Here is a 13,058-nt window from a genome sequence, read left to right as displayed (position 1 = left end):
ACCCCACTCCAGTACTCTTGCTTGGAAAATCCCATGGACGGAGGAGCCTGGTAGGCTGCAGTCCGTGGGGTTGCTAAGAGTCGGACACGACTGAGCGCCTTCACTTTCACTTTTCACTTTCATGCACTGGAGAAGGAAATGGCAACCCACTCCAGTGTTCTTGCCTGGAGAATCCCAGGGACGGGGGAGCCTGGTGGGCTGCCGTCTATGGGGTTGCACAGAGTCGGACACAACTGAAGTGACTTAGCATAGCAACCCCTATTATGACATCACTGTCAGCTTAGAAAGTCCCCTCATTTCCCTTCTCAGTCAGTTTCCACTTCTCCCCTCTCCCACAAAGCAGCTCTTGTTCTGAACTTTCGCGCTGCAGGTTGGTTTTACCTGTTGTAGAACTTCATACACAGGGAACCTTACAGTATGCACTCTTTTTCGTATCTGGTTTCTTTCACCCAGTAAAATTTTTTGAGATTGATTCATATTGTTTTATCAGCAATTTCCTTCTTTTGCTGAGTATTATTCCACTGTTTGACTACACCACCATTTTTATCTCTTCTCTTGCTGTTGGGCAACTAACCCAGTTTCCAGCTTTTGGCAACAATGAATAAAAATTCTACAAATATTCTAATACAAGTCTTTATGCAGACATATGCTTTCACTTCTCTCATATAAATACCAGGAGTAGAATGGCTGCAGCAAAGAAGAGGCGCATTTAACTTTTAAGTTTCTTAAAACTTACCCGTGTTTTCCCAAAGTGGTTGTTTCATTTTACACTCTCACTGGCAATGTTGCTTCACATCCTCTCCAACATTTGGTGCTGTCATTTAAATTTTAGTCATTTTAATGCAGTAGTTATCTTACTGAGGTTTTAATGTTTATTTGTCTCATGACTAATGATGTTGAATACTCTTATATACTTAATGACTATTCACGTATTTTCTTTCATGTTTGTCTTTTCATTATTGAATTAGTTTTTTAGTATATTCTGGATATAAGTTCTTTGTTAGATATATGTTGTATTTTATCCTAGCCTATAGCTTGTTTATTCATATTCTTAATGGTATCTTGATGAACGATAGGACTAAGTTTTTTTGAATGTATCAGCATCTTTTTTTCATGGTTAGTGCTTTCAAAGTCCTCAACAAGAAACTTTTGCCTATCCCCAAGCTGTGAAAATATTATTTCCTTATAGAAGTGTAATAGTTTTAGCTTTTATTACAGCTGTGATTCATTTTTAATTTTTATGTATGGTGTAAGGTAAAGGGTCAAAGTTTCATTTTTTATCCCATAAAGGTATCAAGTTGTAATAGCATTGTATATTGAAAAGATTTTCCTTCTCTCATTCAGTTGCTTTGGTGCTTTTGTAAAATATCAAACCACATATTCAAATTTATTTTACTATTGATAAAATGGTCTCATTCTCCTATTAACACTCTCTTACTCACTATTCTCCTCATTTTGAATTGAGAAAACCAAGGCTTAGGGCAGTTCAAGAACTTGACCAAGGGGACACAAAGTGAAGGACTTCTGGAACTACTCAGTTCAGTTCAGATCAGTCGCTCAGTCGTGTCCGACTCTTTGCAACCCCAGGAATCGCAGCATGCCAGGCCTCCCTGTCCATCACCAACTCCCGGAGTTCACTCAAACTCACGTCCATCGCGTCGGTGATGCCATCCAGCCATCTTGTCCTCTGTTGTCCCGTTCTCCTCCTGCCCCCAATCCCTCCCAGCATCCGAGTCTTTTCCAACTAGTCAACTCTTCGCATGAGGTGGCCAAAGTACTGGAGTTTCAGCTTTAGCATCAGTCCTTCCAAAGAACACCCAGGACTGATCTCCTTTACAATGGACTGGTTGGATCTCAGTCCAAGGGACTCTCAAGAGTCTTCTCCAACACCACAGTTCAAAAGCATCAATTCTTCGGCATTCAGCTTTCTTCACAGTCCAACTCTCACATCCATACATGACTACTGGAAAAACCAAAGCCTTGACTAGAAGGACCTTTTGAATCATAAAGAAACTGTTCACATTTTAAACCTACTATAGCCAGTGAAAATATTATTAAATGGACACTTTTTCTGAGGGTAATGGAGTAACAAAAATGAGTAAGTGCATGTTTTTATATTTCAATACAGGTGGTATTTTCAGACTGCTAGCCAAACACATGCTTCTTTTGTAGGCTTGTGTCTATCTAAAACGATCTAGGACTACCCGGGTGGTCCAGTGGTTAAGACTCTGTGCTTCCACTGCAGGGGGCTCAGATTTGATCCCCGGTTGTAGAAGTGCCCCGTGCTGCGTGGTGTGGAAAAAAAAACAAACAAAAAACACTGCCTCCAAGCCCCCAAATAATTATGCCCCTAAAAACCCAGACAAAATAAAACAAAATCCCCCCCAAACTCATAAAAACCCAATCTATAATATGCATCCTTTTTTTTTTAGAAAAGATACAGAATTATAACAGTTGCTTATATTATAACATAACTGAGTAAGAACAATAGCTTTTAGCAAAGGTTGCTTGGACTTTAAGATAAAGAATGTATTTCTTTCACCCTGATCTAAAATCAAAATTACTCTTCCGTGATTCACAGAAACAATACTTAAAGGTATATGCCATGAAGATAGATATGAAAATGAGTTGTTGTTGAGTTGCTAAGTCTTGTCTGACTCTGAGACCCCATGGACTGCAGCACACCAGGCTCCTCTGTCCTCCACTGTCTCCTGGAGTTTGTTCAAATTCATATCCATTGAGTCATTGATGTTATCTAACCATCTCATCCTCTGACACCCTCTTTTGCCTTCAATAAAAACTAGAAGAAAACTCAATAGCCACTCTTGTTTTTTTCTTTCTCTCCTCTTCTGCTATACTAATACTTGGGCACCCAGCCTGTTTCCAAATGTTTGGTATTGTTTTCTTTTCCACATCATGGCAGCAGTTTTCAGGCAAACTTGATCACCTGCTGAGACTAGGCCAGCCTCAATAATCTAATTCTCTTACGCAAAGACATGCATGTGAGTCCGTTCTAATGAGGTGGATGAACCTACAGCTTATTATATAGCGTGAAGTAAGTCAGAAAGAGAAAGAAAAATACCATAGATGGTACTGACAGTCCTACATACATGACAGCAAAGGAGACAGAGACATAAAGAACAGACTTTAGGATTCAGTGGGAGAAGAGGATGGGATGATTGGAGAGAACAGCTTTGAAACATATACATTAGCCTATGTAAAATACATAACCAGTGTGAGTTTGATGTATGAAGCAGGGCATCCAAAGCTGCTGGGTGGTCTGCGACAACCTGGAGGGATAAGGTGAGGCAGGAGGTGGGAGGGGAGTTTAGAATGGAGGGGACACACGTATAACTATGGCCCATTCTTATTGATGTATAGCAAAAATCATCATACTATTGTAAAGTAATTATCCCCAGTTAAAGTAAGTACATGTATTTTTTAATCTAATTTTCCAGATCACCTAGGTTCACCCCTGAGGCATGGGTTTCCTATGCCCACCCAATTCACCCAACTGTAACAAGCAAATGAATGGCTTGTAAAGACCATCTTTTCCCAGATTCAGGAAAGCAGCCTTGTTAAAACCATTCATACATAATATCCTTTAGGAATGTCACAACCAAAGCATTTATATTTTCATAATTATTGGTTTGACCAAAAAGTTTGTTCAGGATTTTTCTGTAACATCATACAAAAATCCCAAATGAACATTCTAGCCAACCCAATACATAAAATGAGAGTCACTCAACTATTTGAAGCCAACCTGAGACCAGAACCCATGTTTTCTTGACAACTTCACTATCCCTTCCCCCATTCCCAGTCCTGTATGTCTTCCCTCAGCTATCTGTTAAATCAAGATGTTATAAAGGGGAACTAGGTTAGCTATTCATCATTCCAAGATAGAAAAATTTAGCCAAGAGAAGAGGATGCCTGACAGCCAGTTAAGAGGCAGTTTTCTTGAGACCTGGTCAGCAAGGCTAGCAATTATTTTTCCCTTGTCCTTTAATAAAACAGAAAACTAAAAAAAGTATGCCATAAATCCAAGAAAAAAATACACACATCCCAATGACTATTTTGCTAATACAAGAAAGTTATGTGATCTGTGTGCATGTTAATTACTACCAGAAAGCATGCTTCTGGAACCTCTTAAAAATAGTGACTGTCATAAAAGTCTAGCCAGTGAGTGGTACTTATCAATAACCTTGGGGTAAAGGACTTTCTTATCAAAAAAAGAATAGGAAAGGTTTATCAGTGTCAGAACTACTGATCTAAGAGGAAGACATTCTGTAGTAGTTTTAATATGATAAAGATACTCTAACACTCAAAAACTAATTGTCCTTGAGAGACAAAGTTAGAGGACTTTGATTTCAAAACTTACTCAAAGCTCCAGTAATCAAGACAGTCCCGATTGGCATAAGGATAATATACAGACATACAGACTAATGGAACTCAGAGTCCAGAAATAAAACCTTATATTTATGGCCAATAATTTTTGACAAGGGTGCCAAGACCATACGATTAAAGTGAAAGTAAAAGTGTTAGTTGCTCCGTTGTGTCTGACTCTTTGTGACCCCATGGACTGTAGCCCATCAGGCTCCTCTGTCCATGGAATTCTCCAGGCAAGAACGCTGGAGTGTTCCTTTCTCCGGGGGATCTTCCCGACCCAGGCATCAAACCTGGGTCTCCTGCATTGCAGGCGGATTCTTTATCATCAGGGAAACCCCAAGACAATACAATAGTGGAGAAACTAGTCACTTCTAAACAAGGTATAGGGACAACTGCATATCCAGAAGCAAGATAATTAGACCTCCCAACTCAAATATATGCAAAAACTATAAAACTCTTAGAGGAGAATATAGATGTTAATTGTTCATGACCTTGGATTAGGCAATGGTTTCTCAGACATGAAACCAAAAGCACAATTGACCAAAAAAAAAAAAAAAAAGAGAAACTGGCTTTCATACAAATTAAAAACATCTGGGGAATTCCCTAGCGGTCCAGTGATTAGGACTCCATGCTTTCACTGCCAAGGGCACAGGTTCAATCCCTAATCAGGGAATTAAGATCCCTCAAGCCACACGCGTGTGCACGGTCGTGTCTGACTCTTTGTGACCCCATGGACTGTAGCCAACTAGGATCCTCTGTCCAAGGGATTTGCCAGGGAAGAATAGTGGAGTGGGTTACCATTTCCTCCTCAAGGGAATCTTCCTGACCCAGGGATCAAACCCACGTTTCTTGTGTCTCCTGCATTGGCAAGAGGATTTTTTACCACTAGTACCACCTGAGAAGCCCAATCACAAGCTGCAGAGCCCAGCCAAAAGGAAAAAAAACAACAACTATGCTTCACAACCCAAGCGGTGGAAGACAATATTTGTAAATCACATGACTGATAATATACAGAACATACAAAGAATGCTACAACTCAACAATAAAAGGACAAACCACTCAATTTAAAAATGGACAGTACAGTCCAGGTTTGATGCACAATACTGGATGCTTGGGCCTGGTGCACTGGGACGACCCAGAGGGATGGTACGGGGAGGGAGAAGGGAGGAGGGTTCAGGATGGGGAACATGTATATACCTGTGGCAGATTCATTTTGATATACGGCAAAACCAATACAATATTGTAAAGTTAAAAAATAAAATAAAATAAATTAAGAAAAAAAAAGAAAAATGGGCAATAACTTTGAATAGACATTTCTCCAAAGAAAGAAATCCAAATGGTCAGTAAATACAATATCATTAATAAATAGGAAAATACAGATTAAAAACACAATGAGATATCACTTTATACCCTCCAAGATGGCTATAATCAAACGAGAGTAGGAAGTGTTGGCAAGGGTGTGAAAAAATTGAAACTCACAAACCTTTTCAGTGAGAATGCAAGATGAGGCAGTCCTTTTGGAAAGGTCTGGCAATTTCCCAAAAAGTTAACCATAGGATTACCATGTGATCCAGCAATTCCACTTCTGGTATATACCCCCAAAGAATTGAAAACATACATCCATATAAAAAACTTGGACATGAATGTTAATGACAGCATGATTCATAATAGCCCCAAAGGGTTAACTGGGTCATTAACAACTGAAATGTCCATCAACATGAATGGATAAACAAAATATGGCATATGTATTCAAAGAAATATTATTTGGCAATAAAAAGAAGTACTGAAAATATTATAGGATAAGTAAACTTTGAAAACACGCTAAGTGAAAGAAGCCCGACACAAAAGAAAACATTATTATATGACTCCATTTTTATGAACATCAAGAATAGGCACATCTAGAGAGACAGGAAATAGATTAGTGGTTATCAAGGGGATGGGGATTGAATTGGGAAGAAAAGGGTTTCCTTTTGGGGTGATGAAAATGTTCTTGATTTAGATATTGGTGATAGCTACACAACTTTGTGGATATACGAAAACCTACTGAATTGTATACTTTAAAATAAAAAATTTTATGGCCTATGAATTTTATCTCAACAATGATAAAAAAGATTAGCACAGGAGACCTAAAAGTCTTCTTAAACATAAAACAAAAACCTGAACACTTTTCTATGAATTCGGTTTTATAACTATGATTTTCTTCTTCTTCAGTGACAATAATCATAACAATAGTAGGTTCTTATTAGACTTGTAACAAGCATTTTGTACCTAGTATCTCCTCTTGAATCATCTCAATGACCTCATACATAGGGGTTATGATTCCATTTTATAGAAAGGAAATTGACGTTCAAGAGGCTAAGCTCTTATCAAGGTAAGTAAGTCTGACTCTAGAGGTTCCATTTTTTTAAGATTTTTTGGGGGGTGGGGGGTATGCTACCCAGCATGTAGGATCTTAATTCCCTGACCAGGGACTGAAGCTGTGCCTCCTGGAGCAGAAATATGAAGTCCTTACCACTGGTCTGCCAGGGCATTCCCCATAAGTTATATCATACCATTCCGTCTTCCTGAAAACAGTGGCTTACTGGTCTCCAATACTAAGTTATTTTTTGATGTGTTATGTTGTTTTTTCTATCTCCATAAACAGATCAGCTATTTCAGGACCCAGGATTAGACAGTTATCTTTCTTCCTTAGTTTGCTGAGTACAGGACAAAGACAGAAAAAAAGCCCTTTATGACAAGTTTTTATTTGTATCAAATACAGAGTACCATAAGTAAATATAAGATTATGACTTGAATATTGTAATATAGCTTATAATTTGGCAAATTAATTATCCAAAATTTATTACATGTTTGAGTACACACTGATGAACTTGCATAACTTGCAAAGATAAACATTTCTGCACCTTATTTAACCATTTGTCATGTATATATGTGGTACATATATGAACACATGTGTGTATATGTGTATAAACACACTTCTGAATTAAATATATTTGTATAAAAGCTAAAGATTTATGTATTATCTTTAATTCCTTTAAAAAATCTATTATATTAAATTGCATCTGCATTCAAAGCAGAAATGTAAAAAAATGATCACTTTGCTTAGTACACATGAATTTACAATGCATTGGAAAATGAAACAAAAATCAATTGAAATACTATATTTCTGTTTAATTGACATTTACCTGGCACTATCAGACTATGGAAATAAACCTCCTACTTTAGGTTGTTGAGAGAACAAAGATTCTATTGTGCATTACTGTACCCCCTAAATTAAGAATCAACATTATTATAGTAGGAAAGGTGGCATTTAATTTTCTTTTTTATTAATATGGGAATTCTCAGGAAACAATCAGGGCAGTGTCTGTACTCCTGGGATGCAGTTTCATGCTTTTCCATCAGTGGAAGTCTGGCTTCTCAGGAAAGGTGCAGCCAGTCCTTCTAATTATGACACTTGCAGCATAGTGGCCAGCACGGATGCATTCAGTGAGAGGCTTGTCAGAGACCAGCTGAGACAGAAAACCTGGAACACAGACAGAAGGGAGAAACATGAGTACTGTGTAATAGCATCAGAAATGTCATATGGTCAGAACAAAATATGGTCTACATACCTATGCCTTTCTTTAGTCTTGATAGTGAAGTGTCAAACCTCCGGGGTTAGAGGGTTCTTCCCTAAGAATTCTTTTAAAGAGCTCAAGTTGGGATGTAACAACCCATCATCAAGTCAGTCTAGTCTTTCTAGGCATAAACGCTCATGCTTTCCTTTAACTTTGACAATAAAAGGTTGTAAGAAAGAATTACTGGCCAAATAGTATTATCTTTGGTCTTTATAGCTGAGAAATTATGAGCTCTAAATAGGTTTAGAGCAGAGCTCTAAAACCTCTGCCTATCTCTCTAAATTCCTTCTGTATTGCTGTTATTCCTAGAGAACTGTTATTTGGGAAAAACTCTCTCATCTGGATATCTCTCCAAGAACAAATCTGAGAGTTGAAAAGTTATGAAGGACCTTTTATATACCTTTTTCACTCCCAGAAGTATCAGAGAAATAATATCTAGAGTCAAGCACCATGGATCAGTTTGACATTAAAATAAATATGATTAGATAACAATGCTGAGGCCTTTTGCTTCCAATCAAGATGAAATAAAAGAATCAGATTTACCCTTTCTTCAGAAACAACTTTAAAAACAAAGTATATGAAACTAAGTTTTTCAAATATAGTACATCAGTCACAAAAGATACATGAAAGAAGGGAAACAAATGAGGAAAACTACCAGGCCATGATTCATGGAAGGAAAACCCAGGCAGAGCCTGACAGTTACCGAGTTAAGAAGATGGAAATAGGAATCAAAGTACGATAAACATTTACACAGACTGAGAAGGAAAAAAAAAGAGGAGAGACATAAATGGTCACTACTGATAATAAGAGACATCATATCACCATAGCATCTATGCACGCTAAAAGGATAAGGAAACGTTATTAACAACTTAATGCCAACAAAGTGTTATAGAACTATAAGGTGTTCAGATTTGACAAGTAAGACAAACTTCTGGAGATACACAATCTATCAAAGCTCACTCAGGAAGAAACAGATAATCTGAATAGCCTTGTGTTTATTAAACATTTAATTTTAAAATTAAAAAGCTTCCCATAAAGAAAATTCCAGTTCAGATGGTGTCACTGCTGAATTCTACCAAACATTTAAAGACGAAAAATAATGCCAATGTTATACAAACTCTAGAAAACTAAAAAGGATATTTTCTGACTCACTCTTTGAGGCCAGCTTTACTCTGATAGTATAATCAGAAAAGATGCAAATATTTTAGCAAATCCAATCCAACAGTATATTTAAAAAGACAGTAATTCATGATAAGGTGAAATGCAAGGTTGGTTTAACTTTCAAAAATCAATCAATGTAATCTACCATATTAATCAGGAAAATCATAAGGTCATCTTCATAGATGCTGAAAAAGCATTTGATGAAACCCAAGATGGATTTCTAAAAAAAACTTTCAACAAACTAGTAACAGAAGGGACCTTCTATGAAAACCTTGCACTTAATATCATTCTTAATAGAGGATGATGAAGTGTTTTTCCCCTTAGAATTGAGAACAAGGAAAGAATGTTTGTTCTTAAACGTTGTAATGTAGACTCTAGCCCGTGCATTAAGGCAAACAAAAGAAAGAAAAGGCATCAAAATTGAAAATGAGGTAGAACTGTCTTCATTTGCAGATGGCATGACCACCTATATCTATGGTTCTCAACAGTGGCAATTCTGCCTCCTGGAAAACATGTGGCAATGTCATATTTGTGCCAGAGGGTGCTAATGGCAACTAGAGGGTAGAGCCCAAGGATGCTGCTAAATATCCTATGATGTCAATAATACCCAAACTGAGAAATCCTAGTCTATCTAAAAATTCCTATGGAATCTATAAAAAAGTTAACTTGAACTACTAAGTTAGTTTAGTGAAGTTGCAGGATGTAAGTAAGATTCCTATACAAAAATCAACTGAATTTTTGTACTAGTAATGTGTGTATATATAGCAATTGTACATGCCAGCAATGAACAGTTAGAAATTGATATTAAAAATACTCTTCACCATACTACCAAACATGTGAAATACCTAAATCTGACAAAAGCTGTGTAAGACCTCAACACTGAAAATGACAAAATAATGCTGAGAAAACAACCCCAAACAAAAAACAATGCTGAGAGATAAAAAACAGGCTAAGTAAGATGAAGAGCTATAAACTATTCAGAGAACAGAAGACTCAATATTGCTATCACCTCTACTGATTCAATGTAATATCAACCAAAATTCCAGCAAGCTTTTCTAAAAGAAACTGACAAGCTGATTCTAAAATTTATGTGGAAATGCAAAGAATTTAGACTAATTAAAACAGAACTCTGAAAACAAGAGTACTTGATTTAAAAATTTACTATAGAACTAAAATAATTTAGACACTGTGGTACAGGCATTAAAATGGACAAATAAATCAGTGAAACTGAACAGACAATCCAGAAATAAACTTGCTTCTATATGGTCAACTGATTTTTATAAAGGTATTAAGCAATTCAATGGAGAAAGGATAATCTTTCTTTTTTTCCATGTTATTATAATAGACTTCTTTTTAAACAAATGTTCTTAGAAGAGCTGGATGGGCCATATGTGAAAACATAAAAAACACATACACTTCTACCCTTCTTCACACCAACCACAAAATTAACTTGAAATGGATCATAGGTCTAAATGCAAGAGCTAAAACTATAAAACTGAAAAGAAAACTTATGAGAAAATCTTTGTGATTTTGAACTTGCCAAAGATCTTAGGACATAAAGTGTAAACTTTTATGAAAGAAAAAATAATTTTGACTTTGCTAAACACTTTTACACAAACATTTTAGTGAAGAAGATAAACATGTCAAACAAGCACAGGAAAAGATGTTCAACATTAATATCTGTTAGAAAAATGCTAATTAAAGCCACCATGAAATACCACTGCCCATCGCTAGAAAGGCTAAAATGAAAGAAGACTGACAAAGCAAGTGTTGGCAAGAGCACAGATGAACTGAAACGCTCCAGTACCGATCGCCTGTGCGTGTGCTCAGTCATTCAGTTGCGTCCGACTCTTTGTGACCCCATGGACTGCAGCCCGCCAGGCTCCTCTGTCCATGGGATTCTCCAGGCAAGAATACTGGAGTGGGTAGCCATTTCCTCCTCCAGGGGATCTTCCCAACCCAGGGACTGAACCTGAGTTTCCTGCGTCTCCTGCACTGGCAGGCAAATTCTTTACCTCAGAGACACCGGAAAGCCCAAAATACGGATTATGAGACTATAAAGTAAGACTCTTTTTGAAAACAGTTATCGGTGCCTTAAAACATACACCTATCAAAAGACTCAGTCTTTCTATTTCTGGGTATTTAACCATGGTTTGTATTTGAATGTTCAGACCAGCTTCATTTGGCATAGCCCCAAATTGGAAGCAATCCAAATAGTACGGACGCAGTAAATGTGTCCATAGTGATGGTCCATGGGTGTATACATATGTCAACATTTGTAAAACTGTACACTTTAAACATGTGCAGTTTATTGTATGTCAATTATACTGCAATAAAACTACATAAAAAATTGTTGTAGTTACAAATACCATAGTCAACAACAGAAAAACCTGGGGCTACTTCCCCTCTAAGGAAAACCCAAGATGCTATAGCAGTACTCTACGCAGAAGAACAGATGATAATGAGGAACTGTTCTGTAGCCAGACTTTTAGGCCTCATCGGCCCTGGGCAGCTGAGGGGTTAAGGTTAATTTAAAAGCTGTGGTATAGTGACCTGTAGAGAGCATTATAAGAGATTTATGTTCTTTCTCTTCTACCATTCTGACCACACAGGCTTCTCCCTTGTCAGATTTGGGGAATGCTGTATCCAATAAAATAAATAAGTACGCCCAACCAAAGAATAATTAATTTGGTTAATGGAGTGATGTATTTTGAAGACATTTGCTTAGAATGTGAAATCATTCTCTCAAGAGGTTTAGTAAGAGTATTTTATCATTGAGTTTTCAGGTAACAGTCAAAGGTCAATATTAACTTTCAGCCAAACTGTGAGACTAAACGGTTCAGCCCACACAGTGAATGGAGCAGATGCCAAATTCAGTCAGATCGGCTTACAATGGAAACACGTCTATTAGAAGACTTATAAGGAACATCTGTTTTCCTCATTCCTCCTGGTATGTTCTTTCTGAGAAAAAGAAAGCTTATGTTTATGAAATATTTTTGAGAAGCATAAGTACCAGCATCCTCTTTATAATAGAAGAGCTAGTTGATGATTGAAGTGAAGTCCCCTGAAGAGACATTTGCTTTGACAAGTGGGAAAACCTGGATGGAGAAAAAAAGCTTAGACCTTTGCCCTGAGTGAATATCAGTTCTTTAACAAACTATTTTTAAATTCTAACTGAGATGAACTACAGATGTTATATAATCAGTTATAAGTTGAACCTTCATAAAGCAGCTGATATGAGTCTTCACGAGTTGTACAAAATAGTTTAAAAAAATAAAGGAGCTTATATTTAAAGAATCATAGGAAATTATTTCATAATAAGAAACATTCCCAAGATACCTTTTTTATTGCATAAAATATACATAACCTCAAAGTTACCATTTCAACCATTTTAAAGTGTACAATTCAAGGCATTAAGTTTATTTGCAGTGTAGTGTAACCATCATTTCTATCAATTTCCAGAATATTTTCATTATTCCAACAGAAACTATACTTATTAAACTCTCCATTCCCTCCCACCCCTGGCCTTTTGTATCTGCCTTACTTTACTTAGCATAATGTTTTTCAGTACAATTTTTTTAAGTTTAGATTTTTATTGTTAGCTGGCCTAAAATGTATTTTTTAAAAACTACATTTGGAAATAATTTCAAATTCAGAAAACTTGCCAAAAGAAAGAAAACTTGCAAACAATGCAAATAGTATCTATACATCCTTTACCTGGATGTACTTACTGTCAACATTTTGCTCTTTTTGGGCCCATCTTCTCTTTTTTATACAATTTTCTCCACTGAACTAATTGAGAAGAAGTGGCATTTGTCATGCCCTTTACCTTTAAATCTATCTATGCATCTTTCCTGAGAATAAGGCTAGTCTCATGGATAACCATAGTCATTG

At 36.7% G+C, this 13,058-nt stretch overlaps 1 protein-coding gene across 5 annotated transcripts in view; it reads right to left on the bottom strand.

Moving 5' to 3' along the window:
- Positions 1-7,110: 7,110 nt before the first annotated feature.
- Positions 7,111-13,058, bottom strand: part of ADK (adenosine kinase) — a 551,072-nt gene continuing 545,124 nt past the window's right edge. For all 5 annotated transcript variants that reach the window (XM_061405841.1, XM_061405844.1, XM_061405843.1 and 2 more), the window contains one exon: positions 7,111-7,909. In XM_061405841.1, the coding sequence (XP_061261825.1) occupies positions 7,785-7,909 (125 nt within the window). In that variant the 3' untranslated portion in view covers positions 7,111-7,784. The remainder of the gene's footprint in view (positions 7,910-13,058) is intronic.

The sequence above is a fragment of the Bos javanicus genome, chromosome 28, assembly GCF_032452875.1.
Source record: "Bos javanicus breed banteng chromosome 28, ARS-OSU_banteng_1.0, whole genome shotgun sequence".
NCBI lineage: Eukaryota > Metazoa > Chordata > Mammalia > Artiodactyla > Bovidae > Bos > Bos javanicus.
Note: the sequence above shows the minus strand (reverse complement) of the source record. Positions and strands in the feature narration are given on the sequence as shown.